This window comes from Arvicanthis niloticus, chromosome 10, assembly GCF_011762505.2.
Source record: "Arvicanthis niloticus isolate mArvNil1 chromosome 10, mArvNil1.pat.X, whole genome shotgun sequence".
Classification (NCBI taxonomy): Eukaryota; Metazoa; Chordata; class Mammalia; order Rodentia; family Muridae; genus Arvicanthis; species Arvicanthis niloticus.
In genome coordinates this window covers 25,973,395-25,995,673 of record NC_047667.1, presented here as the reverse complement: position 1 = coordinate 25,995,673, position 22,279 = coordinate 25,973,395, and the positions used below count along the sequence as shown (strand labels likewise).

General features: G+C 42.7%; 1 protein-coding gene across 5 annotated transcripts in view; it reads left to right on the top strand.

The window, feature by feature from the left end:
- The window catches only part of Nr5a2 (nuclear receptor subfamily 5 group A member 2), a 117,276-nt gene that overhangs the window by 49,521 nt on the left and 45,476 nt on the right, over nt 1-22,279 (top strand). For all 5 annotated transcript variants that reach the window (XM_076941271.1, XM_034513521.2, XM_034513522.2 and 2 more), the window contains one exon: nt 18,490-18,609. In XM_076941271.1, the coding sequence (XP_076797386.1) occupies nt 18,490-18,609 (120 nt within the window). The remainder of the gene's footprint in view (nt 1-18,489; nt 18,610-22,279) is intronic.

The window sequence follows — 22,279 nt, the reverse complement described above, 5'->3', positions numbered from 1 at the left end:
CAGCAAAGAGTGAGCTCCAAAGCTATGCTTTTCAATCATGGCCCATCCTGTGGTTACCTTTGTCTATTTTTGGCTAATGACCTAAAAGGCTTCTTTTGCTTGTTTGGAAAATGACTTTTATTTCAGCCACATCGACTGTCATGCGTGATTTTTTTCAGTCAGCAGAAAAGGCCCAGTCAGTGGGTTAAGTTGACTCCTCAGGCAGAGATCAAACATGAGAAACCCGATGTCCCTACATCTGTCAGTCTCCTAGCTCAGATGGACCCCTCCCTCCATAAGCCCATCGTAGGAAGCAAAACAGTTGCAAGCAGTCTCTTTAATTGCTCATTTGCAGTTGAGATAAATAATGTCACATGCAAAAGGACGTCAAAGCCAGTGGAATCTTCATTGAAAGAAAGATGAGATCTTAACACATAGGGCTGCTTATTATTGCAAAATTAGAATAACAAACGCACCCAGCGTGAAGCCAACATAAACTTGCCTGAGTTTTATTCAACCTGAGACCCACTCACCCTCCTTGTCTCTAACAGCAATAGAGTAGGCTTACTTCACACTCTGTTTGTTATTCTATACTGTTCATTTAATGATATATTTAGGTCTCCATCACACTTTGTATTTTTACACGTAATTACCCATATTAAAAAAACACTCATTAGCGTTCTGTTCCACTGACTTAATTATGCCCCTTAATTAAATCTTGACTAACTGGGGGTCACCGCAGTGTCAGTGGGATTTGTCACTGTTTGTCAGCAGGTGTCTGGTTGCATCTATTACTGGTTTTCCTATGGCTTGAATCTATTGAAGAATTGTCTGGTTTTTTTTTTTTTTTTTTTTTTTTTTTTTTTTTTCTTTCTGCCAGAGTTCTTATTGGAGGTAAGGAACAGCAACATATAGACAGGCTCCCCCAGAGCGTTTGTTTGTAGAAGGAAATTTTTGTTTTCATTTGTCTGGAAATTTTCTTGGGTTAGGAGAAAGATGCCGAATATAGCACATGCTCTTTTCTTTCCCTTGCTTTTTCTTTTCTCTTCTTTCCTTTCTTCCTTCCTCCCCTCTTCCCTTCCTTTAAGGTAGGGTCTCACTGTGTAATCCTGGCTGACTTGGAACTTGTCTATACCAAGTAGTTTAAACATAGATATGTGCTGGGATTAAAGGCTGACACAAACTCCCAGGCTGACACCACGCCTGGCTGACACGAATTTTTAAAAAGATCTGTATTTGCCTTCTATAAGTTGTGATCATATTTGTGGATACAACCTTGAAACTTCCTTGAAGGACAACAAGAAAGATTCCTAGTGGTGTTTAAGCCTCACATTGGGTATCTGGAAGTGTGGTACAGTGGTAGATTGCTTGCCTAGCAGGCAAGAGTCCCAGGTTCAAGCCACAGCCCTGGCTGGAGTGGTTAAAGGTGGCACACTCCTGTAAGCCAAACACTTGGGTTATGAGACAATCAAGTTCGAGGTCTCAGCTACACCACTCCGTGAATCTGAGGTACCTGGGCTATCTGAGACCCCCGTGTCCCTCCAACCCTTACTCCTTACATAACAAAAGGACTCAGATGGAATAGAACCTTTGTGTGTCTACTGTACACTCAAGTGACCTCATTATTTGGAGCTGCTTTGTCTTCCTGTTTTACAGTAGAGTGTTTTACACTCATGGTTTTAGCACATTACTTCAGGGAGACAGAATTCCCTTGTTTCTGTGTATAATAGGCATCTAATGTTGATCTGAATAATTGATTAGTTCAGTCAGGCTTTTGTCATTAGTTGTCATCTTCTTAACCTAACCCCTCCGAACACTGTCTGTGCACCTAAAAAGGACTTTATGTTTATTAATGGAATTTTTTTTTTTTTACATTTAAACATGTATTTTTCCAATTAGGCATTAAACATTATTATTATTATAATTGAAACTTTTTATTATTGTTGTACTAGTGATTGAACACAGGGCCTCATGTATGGTAGGTAAACACTCTACCATACCAATTAGCTATATTTCTAGGCTCAATTTTTTGTATAAGTTTGCATGTGTTTTATTTATATAGAAGGTAGTGTAAAAAATCATTGCTGGGGCCTGCATGGTGGGAAAACCAATTTCGTCTGGCTATTTTCATGCTTTAAAGAACACATTTAATCTTTACCAGCAACTGTAAGTTTTTATTTTAGATACTTGTCCCAAATGAATTTAACCCTTTTCTAAGTTAGCAAGCAGTCGAACCCATGGGGTTCATATAGTGGATGTGGTTTGTCTGTCTGCTTCATGCTGAACCTTTGTGACACGTTGTGATGCCTCCACTGCAATCTATCTGGGGAGTTGAGGTATATATCTTCTGGGATTGTTTTAATAGTGTTCTATTATTGTTTAGTTGGTTGGTGTGTATTTTATTGTTAGAGACAGGGGCAGCGTCTTGCCATGTAGCCCAGGCTGGTCTCTAATTTGTAACCTTCCTGTCTCAGCCTTCGAATGGCTGGAATGTCAGGCATAGGCCATTGTGCCTGGTATTAGTGTTTTCTGAAGGTCGAGGAGGAAAAAACAGTAATGCTTCAAGAAGAAACAAATGTTTTCCAGTGTGCGTTCGTCCGTGTGTCTGTCTGTGCATGTGTGCGTCCCTGTGTCCACCCGTCCATCTGTCCATCTGTGCTTACTTTGGTGTGAAAGACAGAGAACAGCTTTCAAGAGTTGGTTCTCCTTATACCTGGTAGAGGCAGGATCTCTCTAGTTAGCTAGCTGGTCTGGTCCATCTTGCTTTGGGAAACAGATTGCAAATGTTCATAACTGTATCTAGTTCTTTTTATTTTTATTTAAAAAAAAATGTTGGCTTCAGGGATCAAGTCCTCAGGCTTCAAAGCAAACATTTTACCCACTGAGTCATTTTAGTAACAACCCCAAAGAATTTGCCTCCCAAGTGCTGAGACTAAAGGTATGTGCCACCACCTCCCTGCTCTGAACATGTAATTTATAAACTTAAAGTGAACCGATCACACAGGATTAATTCCTTTGTAGTAGCATCTAGTTAGTTTAGTTCATAAACATTTTTGGTGTAAAAAATCCTGCAGTTATCTGTACAGTGCATGAGTTAGCCATGGCTGTGAGAGATGAGAAAAAAAGCAACCTTGCCTCCACTGGACAACTCAGTGGGTTTTCTAGACACAAAACAATGATGTGACTGAACCCTACCAAAGCTTAACCTATGTATAAAATGAAAGTTAGGTCATAGGACTCCGTTCAAGAAATAAGCTCAAACTTTAAGATACAAGTCCGCCAAAGGACCCAGCATGGCCCCCAAGAGGACCCAAGATAGTGTCCTGGACCCATAAGAAATGCCTCTGCCTACTTATAGTGGGAGGGGAAGCTTACGGTGGGAGTGGCCGTATGCATTCTTTTCTAGTTCCAGGTTATTAACTTAGCTGTTTGCAGATTGTTTCCTTGGCTGTAATACATGCTGTTAACTTCCTTCAGAGATCTTTCTGGGGATTAAACGACTTAACACAAATCAAGTTTCTCATAGATGGCATATACTCAAGAAACATCAATTTTATCCAAGCCCAAAAATCCTGTGTTTGATCTACTCAGCCAGTGCTTGACTGGCTCAAGGCACAGGGCACAGCCACAGCCGATTGTCTTCTGTCAGACCAAAGAGCACCTGATTTGGCAGTCATTTAAAGCCAAACATCCCACAAAGTCCTGCATGGCATCTATTAGTGTGCATAGTTCAGCAGAATTCCGAGACACCATGAAGATAAGATGCTCTCATTTCTCAAGGGTCCGGTGTAAGTCACTAGCCACCTCTGAGGGACGACAAGGACTGGAGGGGTGGGTAGGCATGGAGTATTTACTCAGGATCACTGTGCGAGTCTGTCTACCTGTACTACAATAAGGTTATCAAACTCCTGCTTGGACGTGAGGAGAAAATGCAAAAAGCCACCGGAGCACAGAGTGATTCATTTATTGTTACGAGTAGTTTAGCCTTTCTTTTATTAGTATGCCAAACACGTCTTATTTATGCCAAATAATTAAGTCTATTATTAATGGAAAGGTATGAGGGCAGGGGGGAGAATGAGTTCCGGAAACTTTTTTAGAACTCAAAAGCAAGCTAATTACCTTACAATATGGCAGATGTATTTAATAATAGATGTCCCGTAAAGGAGGGCTCCATCTCAGCAAACCCGAGCCTTTATTTGTGTATATGTCTATAACTATGACCTAAGTTAAAACTGGGTACACACAAACAAAGAAAATTTTTATTCTGAGGTAGCTGAAGGGACATTACCGTGTGGCCTCTATCTTTAGTTCCTGGGGTAACCTTTGGAATTTTTGGCTAGACCCTCTTTTAGCCATCAGAAATCTCTCTTCCCAAGCAACACATTCTTTCCAGAGGTTAGCGCTGCTATTGTGATGGGATCGTGCAATTCACAACAATCCACAACGTTCCGTTGCACATACAGAAAAACCTAAGACACGCATCCAGGCAGCACACTGTCCATACCTTCCAGCCCTGACCCGAGCTGATTTGACTGATTAAAATGAAGCCACAGAACCTGGGCCTGGCATAAAGACTACCATTACATCTTTTCCCCCAGATACACACACTCTTGCTCGCGTCACCACTTGTCCCATAACCCAAGCACAGAGTTTTGAACCCAGTGGTTTCCAGAACTCACTTGTGGTGATACAAATATGATTGTGATAGATTTTAAAAAGGGATCCTCAAAGTTTTTCATCTCAGCATGTCTGGCACTCTTGAAAGCAAGAACAACCCTACCCCCAGCCCCCAATTTGGTAGTTTAGGGGTAGAACTCAGAGGTCTTCCACCTGATGAATACTTGCTTTACAACTGTACACCTCGGAGCTGTGTCAGTTAGGACTATCAAAATGAATGTATGAAGGGTTAAAACAGAGAATCCCCAAAGTACACATTCCATTTGCCACCAGAGTGATGATGTCATTACATCCGCAGCTTCCAGGTTCCCGAGAGGTGGAGGGTCAGGAAAGTTGAGAGGACAGATGACCTCTCAGTGGGAAAATCATTTTAACTTCTTGTGCTCTCCGACCAGACATAGAGAAATGGTGCCATAAATAGTGACGGCATTCTCGTGATGCCATTGCTCTTCCATGTTCATTAAAGTCTGAGGAGGTTTGAGGCCAACTGAATGTTTGTTCTGTGTCAGGTTTTCTTATTGTGAAGGTGGGATGGAACCTTGAACCTTGTTCATACACTACTCTGAGCTTTTTTGTTTGTTTTGTTTTGTTTTTCCAGACAGGGTTTCTCTGTGTAGCCCTGGCTGTCCTGGAACTCACTCTGTAGACCAGGCTGGCCTCGAACTCAGAAATCCGCCTGCCTCTGCCTCCCAAGTGCTGGGATTAAAGGCGTGTGCCACCACTGCCTGGCTTCACACTGGCATTTTATTTGACTTCTGGTTTCATTCAACTTCAGGTTTCTGAGGTGAGATTATAAGTATGTCTCACCAGGCCTAGCTTCAACTTGGGAAGTTTTCAAGTCAGTAAGTGGAATAATGGGACGGGGCACTGAAGGGAACAGAAATCCAGTAATGTCTTAGTAATTCAGCCATCATTACCATCCTAGTGTGGGCTTATTTTTAACGAGAGAGAGTGAGAGAGAGTGAGAGAGAGAGAGTGAGAGAGAGAGAGAGAGAGTGGGAGGGGGAGGAAAGAAGAGGAGGGGGAGGAGGGGGAGGGAGAGGGGAGAGTGAGATTGAGACTGACAGACAAACACAGGGACAGAAGGAGGGAGAGAGAATAAGATTCCAATAAGAGGCCAACAGGCATCACTATTAGCTTGAACTTAGCAGAAGTGGGAATAAACTAAGGCTATGTTGTCTGCCCAACTTTACACTGATTTTCTTGGTCCCTGGAGGTTTATGAACACGACATTTTGAGCTGATGCTCACGTGCACATGGGGGTTGTCACAGCTTCTTGGAGTTTTTTTTTTTTTTTCTTTTGCAAAGTGTGGCTCTTCACCTGTCAACACTGCTGGGCAGATTACTTTGTTAGATATGCAGGGTCCCACTGAGTCAGAAGATGGACTGTAGGTGTGTTGGGGTCTGAGAACACAGACACGAAGCATAGCTGGATCTCCCTGGAGTTTTAAGATAGAATTGAGTCAAGCAGCTTTTTAATTTCCAAGAAATGTATAGAACCTATAATAACAAAATCCAAGGTACCACTCTTAAGAGAATAACTTTATGTATTTTATGATATCATAATTACAGGCATATTCTTCAGGACATCCTCATCTCTAAAGACAGGCTATGCCTTTTCTGTAGTCATCTTTGAAGTAAGCCTGCAGTGTGCTTTATTAAAAGCAAACAAACACTAAAGGCCCCCATGCAAGGTTGTGGTTTGTGGGAGAATCTAATTTGTACCAGGGAGCAAAGGTCACGTGGAGGAGTTCATCAATGCACTCACTCCAGGATGAGATCAATCTCCATACTTCACCATATTGATCCGAGGGCTCACTGGTACTCCCCTCCTTGAACTGTGTAGATGGTGTGTGAATGGAGACAGATAGCTGAGGATTCTATCTGGGAGGATGTTCCCCTCCTCATTTAGGCTGTCTGTTTGTCTCCTACCATTAGGAGCTTCTCCTTGTTTAGCAAGTACTCAGAGAAAAGAGGTTGGCATAATAATAGGTTTGTTTTTCTACTGCAGACAGGATGTCTATGAAATGTCACTTTGAATATCAGATTATGAAAAGCAGCCTCTTAGTCCTCAGTCATCAGAACTTTGAGAAAAAATAGTGCAGTACTCATGAAGAGAAGCCTTATGGGTAAAAACTGACAGGCAGGAATATGTTGAACCCAGTTCAAAGATGGAGACTCTCTTAAGTATCTAAGATTCCAAGTCTTACTGCTTTTTCTGCACCACCTTTGTCAAGGCACATGGTCCCACTAAAGAAGAGGGTGATGCAGTTTGCTCCTTAGCCAGACTCTGCTTGAGTCGCTTTGAGCCACTGAAATGGTATTCAGATGTCAGAGGTCCTTAGTCTGTGTCGCCATCACAGGCCAGGTCTGGCTGACGTAGAACAATGTTGTCTTGCTATGGTTGGCCTTGGAATCATGGGTAGGATCTCTAACACATTATTAGCAACTCTCTCCTGTGAGGGGGACTGTGGGTATGACTGGCTATTCTATAAGGAAAGGTCCCAAGTCATCATAAAGAAACAGTTTAAAATACTTTGTGACCATAAAGAGTTCCAGTTGGTCATAAATAGCAAGTGCTGTGTACTAGAGCTGAGTACCCTTTGCTTTCTAAATTGTGTGTTAGGGCCCCTTGTTTCTGTAGGCAAGGACCCCTCACAGACTAACATGAAGAGCTTCTCATTGCAGTGATACGTGTTTGAAACTCCAGCGTTTAAAACCCTACCCATTCCACAAGTCTATTTAATCCTCCAGTTATAATAGAGTATTTATGAGCAGCTGTATGAAAATGTAGAAACCACTGGCTAAAGTCATGCAGCTTCATGGCTTCATTGAATTACTTTCCTGACATTCTTCGTGCATACAAACAGGCTCATTCAGGAGATGCCCTTGGGGAAACCACACAGCTCTTCCTTCCCCTGTCTCTGAAGAACACTATCCTTCCAGGAACTGTGTGTGCACATGGAAACTGTAAATAGTAAATACTTGTTTTTGTAAAACAAAACTGTAAATACTTGTTTTTGTAGAGCCGTATATACATGCAAGCAATTTTCTACTATACAAAATCTGGAGGAATACAGTTCTCTCGGTTTCCCCATATTTGAGTGGAAACAGGGACTCTATCTTTACCAATCTCTAAGAGAAAAATATTATTTGTTACAATCAGTATTCCTCCCACCTTTTACTTGGTAGTAAGTGGGAGAGTACGACTAGGTCTTAGTTACCTTTGTAGCAATGTGTTTTCTATATACCAAGCCAGGTGTTTTTTCCAGGCTGCTGGCAGAATGCTGCCCAGTCTACCTAACCATGAAATTCTCACTCACTGCGCTGGTCTTGAAAGCTACTAGTAGAACGACTCCAGGATCAAATTTAGCTCTTGCCTAAAAATATTGAGACAAGGATCAAGTACCACATAATTCAGTTTGGAGTTTTTGGAAATAGATAATGTAACCTTTCATCCAGTCTTTGAATTTTCATTCTTCCAGTGCAGAGACAACCCCATCCCTCCTTCCCTCTGATCATAAAGCCAGTATCCTGTGGGATTCAGCAAATACCAGCTCTCCATCCTTGGTCACTTTTTTTCACGGTCTTCCCCCAGGGAAGAACAAACCAAAGTTGGTTTTGGTTTTGAAAGGTCTTTTATTTGAAATAGAGAAATTATAACAGTGTTAAGAAGTAATTTGGGACTTTTGTAATCATTCTCTACCAACTGTGACAAAATACTTGATATAGTGGGCTTATTAGTCAGAAACAGTTATTTTGGGTCATGTGTCAGGTTATAATTGTGGTCAGCCTATTCAGTTTTAGGCCTGTGGTATGGTGATGGTATATAAAGCCCTAGGGGTTTACAGTGGAAGAGGCTGTTCAATTAGTAATGTGGGGGAGGGTGGGGATGGATTCGTATACACACACTCACACACTTATCCATCTGAAAAATCTATAAGACCTAAATTATAACAGTTATATTTTTAAGGCAAGACAAATCAAAGCAAAAGCCCAAGGGGGCTGCTCCTGACTTGTTTATAACAAGCATAGTGGAATAGTATGAGGAAGAGACTGGGGAGATTCTTAGATGATTCCTCCTCTGTTTCTGGCACCAACAGTACTGAAATTATAGCCCACATATCTTAAATTTCTTCATCTTTAAAAATGAAATCATTGGACTAAAGATACTTGAGCAAATCTGTCTTAAATACTAGTCAAGCACAGACTGTGAGCACAGGGCCAGCACCAGGCCGTGACTCAGCATAGAGGGTTATGGGTGAACACTCATTCTGAGCGGTAAGTGTTGGTGGTTGTGGGCGTTGACATCCACACGGCCAGTGACAGGGAGTTTTCATGTGAACCTTTTAGCATCAGTGTGCTATGTTTAGCTCTTCGGGATAAATAATTCCCGATATACACTGTTGCAAATGTTTTCACAAAGCAAAAACTGTTTTGGCTTACCCTAGAAATAACCTTTCTGCACCTTGAGATCTAACTTCTGACCCTGGAGCTCTTGGCCTCGTGCCAGCGTCTTCTGCGAACCCATTTCTGGGTGTCTCTGAAGACATAGAACCTACCCATACTTGGCACGGTGACCTAAAAGAGGAATTTGAATCATGTCAAGGAACAAGTCCTATTGTGTATCCCTGGGGAACTTAAAGAAAATGCTCCTAGGAACCATTCTGCCCAGAGAATTCCCATCACTGAATAGACCCAAGGGACTGTATGTAGCTTTACTTCGATCCTAATTTTAGATGTGTTTTTGGTGAGAGATATTTAGGCCACTGGGTTGTTTTTTTGTTTTTTTGTTTTTTTGTTTTTTTGGTTTTTTTGGGTTTTTTTTACTCCTTTGGCTAACTGCCTGCTGAAGCAGTCAGCTGAACACACAGGACCAAGGACGTGTTTTGCCTCTAAACACTTTTTTATAAATATAAAAAGACTTTGCAATGCATTCTGGAAAGGACAATTATTAAGTGGCCATAGAGGGCACAGAGCATGCTCTGTAAGAGCCCACCTTGTCTCTTCCTCCTCCCCGTGTCACCTCAAGGACCTCAACTGTAGTCTTCTATCTCATAGAGAATGAACAGCCAGTGGCTTCACATCTCACTCTAAGATAGTGGCTTCATCACACACCTGCAGTGCTCCCATGCCTGGGCATGCCTACTAGTAAGACAGTGGCCGCTGGAGCGGAGATCCAGAGACATAACTTCATTATAGATTTCTGTAGGTGTCACCGTATTCACAGATCCTTTCCTGACACTGAGTGTAAGCCAACAGAAAATACATTGTTGTGAGCTATAAATTCAGGAGATGACATAGATGTACCCCCTGGGACTATGTTCCACCTGATCTGTTGATCTCTGTATTGTACCTAGTGTAGTTTTGGAACAATGCCAAATACAAATGGACATGCTAACATGGAAGCAGGAATTTTTCACGGGATCCCACACCCAGACAAAGAGCTAGAAGCAACTAACTAGTAGCTTGCTTGGAGAATTAGCCTCTCCCAGGCATAAGTGAGCTCCCTTATTTGCTATCTAGTGCGTATGGTCAGCCCCAAGACCATATGCATACAAACCATAAGATGGATTAGGAGGTTGTTGGGTGGTGTGGGGAGTGTGTGTGTGTGTGTGTGTACACACACACACATTCATGTGCATGGGATCAAGTCAGTATAACTGAAAGTAGCTGTAGGAAGGAATAAGAAGGGGAAAGTGGGCTAATTTTATTTCAATTAAATATAATTTTTAAAGCAACTTGGAGAAGAGTTACAGTTCTTCATCCAAGGAACCTGGGACAGGAACCCGGAGGCAGGAGACCATGGAGTGCTACTCACCAGCCTGCTTCTCATGGCTTGCTCAGCCTTCCTCCCAACAGCACCCACAGCTGCCAGCCCAGGGGTGTCACTGCCCACTGTGAGGTGGACCTTCCCACGTTAATCATCAATCAAAAAAAAAAAAAAATGCACCACAGGCTTGCCCTCAGTGTATACATTTTCTTAACTGAGGCTCCTTTTTTCAAAATGACTCTACAAAATGACCTCAAACTAGCCAGCACACCTCCTTTAAAGGAGTTTATTTCCTGCTTGCATATCATCTTCTAGATCAAACAGGTGAGAACACTGCTTTAATTGCGCATAGTAGGTTTCTGAACTGAAGAACAGCAACTAGGTAGGTGTCCACCAATGCCTCTGTGTCCAACAAGGCAAAGCTCTAGGGAAGTATTTGACATCCATCTACTATAAAATATTTTCCTCATTCATCACCTGAGGCTTTTCTATTTATTTCACTTAACATTTCAGTTTCTTCTTTCTTCTATTGGTGTAGATGCTACTTGGCGTTTGCCTCTGATTTACATGCATCTCTTTTGAGGGTGTACAGTTGGAGTTTAGTCCTGTCGAGGTCTTTGTCCAAAGTCGCAGTCCCCCTTGGGAGCTCCTTGGTTATAAAATCACACATTATTTTGTGCACTAGTCTAGTTTCTTCTTGACTGGGAATGTGTTTATAATTAGACAAGATAGAAGTTTTAGGTTAACTAGTCCCTCTTTTTTTGTATTTTGTCTTTTTGTATTTTTCATTTAGTCCCTCTTTTATGTATATGGGTGTTTGTCTGCATATAAATCTTCATACCAGAAGAGGGGATCGAATCCCATACAGTTATAGACAGTTGTGAGCCACCATGTGGGTGCTGGGAACTGGACCAAGGCCTTCTGAAAGAGCAGTCAGTCTGCTCTCAACTACTGAAATACTTCAGCTCTCAGTATCGGCTTTTAGAATCTCGCAGTGCAGCCCAGGCTGAATTTGAGTCTGAGCCTCTGGAGTGCTGGGATTATAATCATCTTCTCAATAGCAATATTTAATATTTTGACATACACTGCAGCCTTATACTTTAAACTCAGAGGTACCTCTTAGTACATTTACTCCCTGGTGAAAGCATAACTTTCCTGAAAGTAGTGCTGCTGTGTTAACAGCCCTTGGAAGCAAGACATTAGGCACTCACAGACAGCATAATGATGCTTAAGTACTAGACCAAAAAAAGCTAACCGTTTCTGATAGAAGTTCACCGAGACACGTTCCAGACTCCCCCAGCTTCCTGTCTTTTCTAGATTCCATGTGAGCTTGCTGATTGTGAGTGGCCATTGTTGGGCAGTCACTGCCCTTCCCTTAGGGGAGCCTGAGATCCAGGGCTGTGGTGTCCCACATGATGCGGTTCTGTTTGTTCTTGAGCTTTCTGTCTACTGACTATGCCTTAGACATTGCATAGGGGTTGGTACATTCCTGTTATCCACCCCAGCACCACTGGTTGGGTCCATTGGAGAGGGTAAGGTAGCCACTGACAGCTCCTCTCCTCAGACTTCAGACTTCAGACTGCAGGTGAGGGAGTTTTGCTTTTTGACAGATCATTGTCAGTCAATTTTCAAGTCGATAGACCATCGACTTGCATGTATGCAATCCCCAGATTAAGAATTTGAAATGCACATAAATAGGTGACTCTGTTGCAAGAGAGGACTGTAGGCTTTATCAACACTGGATAGAACAGGTCAGTGACGACTTCAGGAGGCGGCAGCTTTTTGAATGGCTTCTTAGGGAACATGCAAGTATTCTTGGGAGAGATATTATATTAACATTCCTGGTCACTAAGTCCTGAGCTTTTCAAATCCTGCCTCTTTCATTTACCAGACCCCTGTGGCTAAAGTTACATAACCTTAGTGCCTCAGTTTCCCCATTAGCAAAACAGGAATCACCAAGTGTTGCATGGATTAAATGCTTTGTGGATGTAAAGCTTTGCTTTATTTGCTTTTTTCCCCCTTATGTGTATAAACATAGATGGGTCTCACAATACAGGTCTAATCTCAGCTTTCTGGGATTCTGAGACAGGGAACCTGATGTCCAGTAGCCAAAGTAAGTTGAAGGAAAACCTGGGAAGTTTAGTAGGCCCTGGGTCAATCAACCAGTCAATGGGAAAGATAGGGAATCCTGCTTGTATTGCATGCATGGGATTCTCCTTAGAGAGCTGCAAGATATGGGATAGCAAAGAGGTTTACAAGAAAGGTTTCTTATCAACCGAAGCCACACACAAGCTGGCACAGCAACAGAGAGGATTGCCACGATCAGAGGCAACTCACCTTAGCTGCTGGCTACTGTGGCCATCCTGCAGGAGAGGTAGGTCTTCTTGGTCTTGACCTGAATGGAAGGGATGATGGATGAAGATACTCCTATTCCACCATTAGAAAGAAGAGGCCTGTATGTAGGTCATTAAAGCTGTCTACCGCCTACTTCCCTCCTGGGAGAGTTCATCTCCATGGAGGCTTGATGGAGATCTTTTGTTACTCCATTGGAGAAGTTTAGAAAGGGCCAAGATAAGATGGCTTGGGTCCTGATGTGTTACCAAATAGGTTCTTGTATTATGAACAATAACAATACAATTGGAAGCCTTCTGGACTCCTCCAGTTATCTGGGAGCCAGGAAGGATTATAAATCTACCAGCATTCCGTCAAGGGAGCTTTCCTGCCTGTTAGTTCTCTTGTCTAGTTTTGTTTTCAGTGCTTGTTTAATCATTGTTCATGTGAAATCGTTGTCTTTTCTTGGGACTTTGTAACAGTTTATCGTACAGGTTTCAGATAATCATCTGTGTTCTTTATAAAACACTAAAGAAATAAGGTAGCCAGGGCCGGGTGTCTGTCTTGCCTGAAGCAGGTTTTGTTTTTTCTCATTGCTTTTGAGTAGACGAATATAAATGTCATTGTTAGAAAAAGAAATAGTGACCAGCCTTCAGAGATTTGTTTGTTTGCTTGCTCTTGCTAAGGGGAAAAAAATAGTGTGTGGGTATTCTTTGTAGTGATGCTGAAGAATGTTTAAATAGGATGTGGGGTGTGTGAATGTGTGTGTGTGTACATACATGTGTGCAATTATTCATTTATTTTGGAGGGAATGGTTTGTAGGTAAATGTCGGAGGACAACTGGTATCAAACCTCAGGTCATCAAGCTTGGCATCAAGTGCCACAACCCACACTGGGCCATTTCATCAACTGCATTTTTTCTACTTTTTTCCTTTTCTTTCACTTTTAAGCTATATTTGGATTCAGGAGTTATTCTTATAGTAGAGAATAATGGGGAGAGGGATTTATTAGAAAAGTCTACAAGGGTGGTCTACAAGTGGTGGAATGTACTTTTACTCAGGTGGCAGATCTCTTGAGTTTAAGGCTAGCCTGGTCTATACAGTGTTTTCTAGGACAGCCAGCAGTGCTACAAAGAGAGACCCATCACACAAAAATAAATAAATACAAATAAAAAGATTCTACAAGGTGAATTCTTGCTCCTTTCTATAGTTCTGTGAATTCCTGGGGCACCTGTAGACTTGGCCATCTGGCTCCCAGTCAGCTCCTGTCACTAGAGAGTGAGTTCCCTGTCACTAGAGAGTGAGTTCCCTGTCACTAGAGTGTGAGTTCCCTGTCCTTCACCACTTTCACCCCCATTTGAACATCAGTCCTGCAAACCAAATTGATGTTCCAAAACAAGTAGTAGTATCAGGTCTATCCCACCTACCTGTCCATTTCAATAGAATGTCTTCCTGGAAGGATCATTCTTATGAAGCAGCAACTTGTGGTTTATAAAAGTCACAGCAGCAGAGAAAAATGAAGGGGGACACAAAGTGCCACCCCTAAATAAGGTGCTGTTTTCAACTCATACCCACTTGGACAGGGAAATTTCTGTTCTCTCTAATTGATCGACTGGGCATATCAACCACATTTCAGGGCAGATTTCATGTTCAGTAGTTGGCCAAGTACTTGGTTGTTACGATGTGGTATCTTGGTTTCTTGGTGTGGTGTGGTGGTTTGGGAGTTTCGCTTTGGTTTTGGTTTAGTCTGGTCTTTTGAAAAAAAGAAGGTAGAAAAAATGTACATAAACTTGGCTGGAGAGGATGTGGGAAAGGATATGACCAAATTTAAAACAAACAAAAAAACTCTACAGGAGGATCAGTGACTTAACAATTGGGTTGGTTTCTCGGTTGTTCAAAGGGAGAGAGGCAGCAAGGCGCGATAGCTTGAATGTGGAGTCGAGAAAGATCTCTACATTTTTCTTGCTTAGCAAGTCCTCTCAGCATGAACGTGCACACACTAATGATTAACAGGCTAGGGTATGGGAAGCAGCGCTTCATAACAATACCAGGCTTGTGTCCCTTTACAGGCTTGTCCAAAATATCAATATAAATAGTTTTCTCTGATAAGCAGCTAGTTTCTGAGATAAGCCCTTCCTTTTATTATAGCAGATAACCCAGGCTTATGGGGGTGCTATTGCTCACCACTAGTGAGATGTTTTGCCCTCTAATGGGACTGATAACTAATGATCCTCTTTCTGGGCTCCCCAAATGCCACACTAAACATTACAGCATCAATGGCAGCGTGTGTGTGTGTGTGTGTGTGTGTGTGTGTGTGTGTGTGTGTGTGTATGTGTGTCTGTCTGTCTGTCTGTCTGTCTGTCTGTGTCTGTTTCTGTGTATGTGTATGTATATATACACAAACATAGATGTGTGTTACACATATATAAGCATTTATATATTATATAATTACATAGGCAGCAGATATATATTGCATGTCTCACATAGATAGATAGACAGACAGACATATAGATAATAGATTGCCAGCATTTGTTATCTAGAGATAGAGAAGAATCCATAATCTTTTCCCAGCCCCATTATTCACCATGCTCAGGAAGGTGATGTCATCGAGCAGTATGAAGCTCAACTCTCACCCATTTCTAGATCTCCTAAAACATCACAAGATAAGTGATAAACAATGCAACAGAGTATTGGTGTTAAAAACCTCTTTAGGGGTCTTCAAATGAAGGCTCAATTGCTCAGGGGGGTTTTTGAAATTAGAGTTAGTCCAGAAATCCTTACCAAGGGCCAACTTCAAGTGCGAGGGTATGAGTGACCAGAGACCACACAGTGCCTGGTGGTTTCACTGTATGAAGAATTATCATTTATTTCCTGAGGGTTAAAGGAGACACTAGCTTAGCCTGTGGGGATGGTTACCTGAGATACATGGGAAAATCCAACAACCACCGTGGAAGTGAGTCAGGCATTTGTTCCTTTATTAAAAAGCATCAGTCAGATTATAGGAGACTCTTCATTGGTCTCAGAGAAGAAACAAGACACATAAAACAGAATATAAAACAAAAGGAAAACCAAACGACACACTGATTGTAGAAGTCACCTATTGAAACAATTTCCAAAAAGGTGGTGGGTGCATGGGGAGCGGGGGCTGTTGGGACAGAACTGAGCAGATTTTGAAAGTCACCTTCAACATTCTAATCTAAGGGACTAGGGAAGGTGCTACAGTTTCACTGTGCTTGTCATTGTGACTAGCTCTGTTACAGTAACTCTTGTGTTCTATGTGAAATGGCCAGGACAAGCCCCTTTACTCTTTCTTTATTTAAAAGATGTATTTGTTATCACTTTAAATTATATATAGGCATGTCTCTGAGTTGCCATGTACACATGAGTACAGGTGTCCAGAGAAGCCAGAGGAGTTAGATCCTCCAAAGCTTGAGTTTTAGCCAGTTGAGCCACCCGAATTGGTTTCTGGGAATCCAGGAAGAACCGTACATGCTCTTAGCCACCTCTCCAGCCCCTCTTCACTCTTCCTTGGGGAGAGGGCAGGACCTTGTTATGTAGCTCTCTCTCACCTAGAAATCACTATGGAGACCAGGCTGCTATTGAACTCACAGATCTGTCTCCCAAGTCCCAGCATTAAAGGCATGCTCTCACACAGTAAATTTTCTTGCTGTATAAATGAGGTTCTTCAGCTGAAATCTTCATTCTCCACCCACACATGGACTCAGGAAGTCTGCCTGGCCTCGCCTCCTGGGAGTTCTGTGTAATGTTCTCCTGTGTAGTCGGTGTTGGAAACACGATCTCAAAGTACAGTTTTTGGGCTTCCCTGGAAAGAATGCCAAATAAATATCCAAAGGTTTATATCACATTAAGAAAATAATAAATGGAGCCAAATTACCGTTGTAGACTGATAAATTTGAAATACGAAGCTGTGATAGCATGTGAGGGTGCCGTAAAACCCCAAGGAGCAGCCTGCACTTTGCTCTGAAATCACCCTTAGCATCCGAGAGAGAACACTGGAGTCTGCTCCTGGGTGCAATGACATACCTGTTGCTGGGTCATCAGGACAGAGCTCTCCACCTGCAGTCAACCAAGACAAAGGATAAAGTACCTAACTACTGCCTCCACCCCTCCCTGCCCCTCCCTGCCCCTCCCTGCCCAGTCCCACCCCTCACAACATCATGTGGTACTCCAGAGACACGAATGTTACCACTGTCCACTAACCCACTGGTTACTAGGCCAACTGAGTGATTTCCACAAAGACAGGGATTGGTGTAGACCTGCTAATTCTTTTATCCCAGAGCCCCACACTTAGACACACCAAATGATTGACTCAAAACTAGCCACTTGGGCCCACTTAATAGTAAAGCATTTATTTGTCCTTGGTTCAAATCCTAATTCTGGAACTCTTAGCAGTGTACAGTTTTTTTGTTTGTTTGTTTGTTTGTTTGTTTTGTTTTTTCTGATGGAAGACTTCTGCCTGTTACCTTGTTTAGTGTTAGCTTCAGTCTGTGCAGCCCAGATTTTGAAGTTGGCTGAGGTGGGAGTGGGGGTGCTGAAGGCAGACCCCAGGGGCTTTTGTGTGGCAGGTGCTTTTCCAGTGAGCTTTATCCCCAACCCACTCATAAACAGAACTTTCTCATTGGATATCTGCCGGTTGTTGTTTCTTCATTTGCTTATTGCTTTACATCTCCCATCATGCACCACAGATGGCTCTGTTTAGCTCAGGTTACCTTGAGCTTGCTCTCTAGCCCAGCCTAGTCTGAAACTCAGTTTCTCCTGCCTTAGTGTTAGAATTTATAGTATTACTGGGCCCAGTTTAGAAGGGGCTTTCTTAGCAATGATGCCATCCTGTGCATGTTAATAAAACCCACCTCACATATTTTAGCTGAGAAAATAAGGCTCCATAGTGATTGGACCAGGCTCGCACAGATGGGAAGTACAGAAGTCATGGATTCCGTCCTTGTTCTTACCCACATCTAGTAATTTAGCCGTGTTCACTGTGTCCTGGCCCTGTGGAAATCAGAGGTGGTCACCAACTCGTATCTCTGTGTATCCGGAATCTCATTGAGTCACTTGGTAAACGGGTGAGATAGCACCCACATGGTTTTTTAAGCCTAGCACTTTAGATAACAGCCATGCTAGAAAGCATGACAGCCTGATGAGACACATGTGCAGTGTAGTCAAGACCAGTCCCTGTGCTTCAAATGCTGGAGTCAAAGGCAAGAGCAGCCTTGGTGATGTTTCTCTTATAAGACTCACATCATTAAGAACTGTCGTTAACGCTCATGATCAATAGGGCCAGTTCCTCTACCTTCAGAAATCCCCCAGGCTGCCCTGTTAGTTTTCCCTCTGTTTGGCAGCTTGCTAAGATGTGTATTGACCTTTTTGTATATGAGCTATTTGAGACTGTTCTAGCAGGAGCTGTTACGGACCGTTCAGACACCTGTACCTCCCACAGCTAAACTCTTAATAGCTCGTGTACTGCAGCTAGGACAATCTAATGGAGTGCCTTTTCCTGCAGCTTGCTGATTATAATAAATACTTAGTTTTTATTCTGAAGTACTTGTCTAAATAAAATTAGCATTTTCCGGGAGCAGCAGTGTGTCTGCTGAGCATCTGTGTCTGAGTGCTTGGCGAAGGGGACCTCTTTGCTTATTGGTCATCTTGTGTGGAAAATTATGCAAAACCAGAAAGAGAGCGAACAACAGACTCTTTATTTTTCAATTACAGGTTGATGACCAAATGAAGCTGCTTCAGAACTGCTGGAGCGAACTCTTGATCCTCGATCACATTTACCGGCAAGTGGCACATGGGAAGGAAGGGACAATCTTCCTGGTTACTGGAGAACATGTGAGTACTCCGACCAAAACAAAACAAACAAAACAAAAAGCTCATTACTAAGCTTGTTCAGAGTGGCAGGAATTTTACTAGGTCAGAAGCACTCTTGTGCTTTGAGAGGGAGAAAGGGAGAAATGATGACTTGAGTCCTCAGTTCCTGCTCTGATTATAAAGTTGGGAAAGCAAACAGCTTTCTGCTGCCAGTCTGCAGAAAGAGGAGTCTTGTACAAGGGTCAGATCTACATCTAAATGAAACTCAGCAATTAGGACTGGTGGCTTGTTTTTTGTTTTTTCCCCCCTTCAGCTTCTGCACGAACATACCATATTTGTGTGCTAGCTAGTTCTCCTTTATAAACTGGAGAGTCCTTACTGTTTTGCTGCTGCTGGTGGTGATGGTGGTGATGGTGGTGATGGTGATGGTGGTGATGGTGATGATTGTGCTAAAGAAAAGGTCAGGGTCTCTTATGTTAAACATATGCTCACCTCTCTTGAGCTACCCAAGCAGCTGCAGCATCTTTGGTATTTTGGGATGCTCTCAGCGTAATAGCTGGAAGAGACAAACTAATGAGAAGGGATATTTTCGAGAGCTAGTCAGTTATCTACAAAGAAAAATTGCTCTCAACTTGGGTTTGTTTCTGAATCGATAATTGTTGAACCTGTAAATATTTATTGGTTACCCCACAATGTGCTGGTCACTATTCAGAGGCACTGGCATATATATATTAGGGAGTAAAAAAACACAGTTTCCTGTCCTTTTGGATCTTAAGTTGTAGCAGGAGGCTGACGATAATAAACTAATTCACAAACCTTTGGTATATTGAAGCAAAGGGGAAAAAATAAACAAATATTGGCCAGCAAGCAGAGGAATGAGCACATATTCCTAAATACATGTTTTGGTGAGACCCGGGGACTATACAGTGTTTGGCCTTAGAGTTTGTATAAATTCTCCTGGTTTTGTTCTCTCTTCCCTATAAATAATGAATTGATTGGTAATATAAACTCGGGGTATACTGTGAGTTCTTTAGTCAGTCCTTTCGGTCATAGCTATGCAGGGCACCACTGCATTGTTCAGCCAGGGTGACTGGCACTGAGGCAATGTGATCTCTAACATCCAGCCATAAATGTTTATGTGCTGTGAAACCACAGCGGTGCATATTTGAAAATGAGAGGCTGTCTCCACACTGTTCGCTGGATTATTAATAAATCACACTTCCCAATCAAATTAAAGGCAAGCACCATTTCAGGCCTTTGCCGACGGGATCAATTCGACCGACTCTGTCACTATCTATCTGGTCCTTGCTCCCAGCAACTCTGAGGAGAATTTTCTAGATTAAAAAGTCTTTATATCTTTGATCTCATGTGCTTCCAAATTTTGGTGTTTGCATTCTGTAACCCAAGTCTTTGAAAGGGAACCTCCCCGTTTTTCAGTCTGATCACAGGGTATGTGTTACACCATCCCCACGCTTGCCCAGCTTGGAGTTCCATTGGAACTAAAAGACACAGCACAGGAATTAACTCAATCCCATTTGTTTAAATGAAACAGGTTTGTGCCATTTCAACCCAGATCTTTAGAAGTATTTCTTATTCTTAGTTTAGTTTGCCTTGAATACTCCCTTATTGTAACAGTGCTTACTGCTGACAAGCAGAGAAAGCACACCCCTGCCTCCCTGATTTTAAAAACCAAAACGGCACGAACAGTGTTATTCTTGCTGTCAATCACTGTCCATCTGGATAGTGCACGAAGATGGAAGGCAGGAACTCCCCAGCCTCTGTCCTGAGTTGTTCCTGCAGTGCAGGTGCTCCCAGCTTCCCCCATGTGAATAGCAGTGGTGATGGCTCTTGTAACCAAGCTTTCTCATTTATGCTAACTATGGGAGAAGGCTTTTATCTTCTGTCTGTTGTGGAGCAATCGAGAAAAGCACAAACCCCAGACTCCTGGGACTACAGAGAAGGCAAGCGAAGAGCTACACAGGGAGACTTCTGGAGGTTATGGGCTTTCCAACAGCAAAAGAAAATGAGGGATTGGTTGGGGGGTGGGCACCCAGACACAGAGACAGAGACATACACACACAGAGAAGCGTGTGTGTGTGTGTGTGTGTGTGTGTGTGTGTGTGTAAACAAATTTATTAAAATAACTGGGGATGGAGAGGGGAGCTTCTTCATTATGTCAACAGCCGAGTAGTATATAGGGATATAGGGATAGCTTGTAGAAACGGCATACGTTTTTCTCTAGGGACAGAAGGATTTTTGAGACAGAGTTTTGACTATGTATCCCTTACTGCCTTAAAGCCATGATCCTCCTATTTCAACCTCCTTACTGTCCAGATTACAAGCATGTGCCTACTCATTAATACAAACTTCATGACTTTGGTTTGGAAATTTTGAAGAGTGCATATGTATATTTGTGCCTGTGTTTATGAATGTATTTGTGTGTGTATATATGTATATATGTGTGTCTGTGTGTGTTAGAACAGACTGTGTACCCTTTTTAGAATTTACTGGCTATATCATCTCGAGAAAGACATCCTCCCTTTGGAGCATCAGTTTCTTTGCTTTCTTTGTGGTACCCATGTGCCCACATGAGAAAATTGCAGTAGTAACGACAGGAAATAGTTGTGTGGCATTGGACTAAAGAGTGAGTCTTCTAAACAAGGTTGACACAGAAACATAGCATAGTGACCTATGTCCCCTAGATTCTCTACAGTGTGAACTTTCACGCCCAGATGGAAGTCTGCTTCCATGTTACATTGTAGCAAGGTCATTCGGACATCCTGGGGAAGAATTAAACCGCACTGTACCAATAAAGCATGCAGAACTCTCCTGTGGCTCCATGGTTGGCACTCACCCTGAAGTGAGGAAGATGCTTTTACTTTTGGGTAAAAGGTATTTCTGGTAGTGGAGGCAATCAGAGATTGGAAGAGGAGAATTCTTAGGCACTGCCTGCAGTGAATAGCAATAAGGGAGGCCCCTCCTCCATCTGCTCTGTAATGGTAGGTAGCAACTATCCTCTGATGGGCTTTGTAGCAAGCAGTGCTACAGGCAAGCCCCAGAGCACAGTCAGGTGCTCTGCAGGTTCTTCAAGAAGAGGAAGTGTATTCAGAACAAGCTGAAACCGGCCTTATCCACCCAAGTTGCTTTTGGCCATGGTATTTTATCAGTGCAATAGAATGAATACCAAATAAATACCCAAGGCAACCTTTCAACACAAAGAGAACCCTGGATAGTAATTTCCTATTCCCTTGAAGGGTTCAGTTGCCATGCATACCTCTGGGGCAGCCCTGTGGCCAACCACAGGCTGTAAGGTCTCAGCTGCTCCACAACCCAGGGTTCTTCCTTTCTTCCCCACCATGTGTGGAATGTTGTGATAAAGTGGCAAAAGCATTACAGTAGAGGAGGAAGAAAGGACCACACTGAGAAGTTTTTAAAATGAGTAATGGTCTCTGGATGCAGCTGGCGGGCATTTGACTGACAGTGTATGAGGCCCTGGGCTCAATCAGCAGCACCACAGAGAAAACAAAAGGAGGGAAAGTGGGAAGGGAGAAGGAACCGGAAGAAGCTGGAAAGAGGCAAAAGTAAAGTACAGTGTCCCCAGGAACAGATAAGAACACAGCTTCCTACTCAGACATGGGGCAGCCAGCTGGTCCAGGCACCAGTGATGCAGCTCAGGACTCCCGCTTCCAGG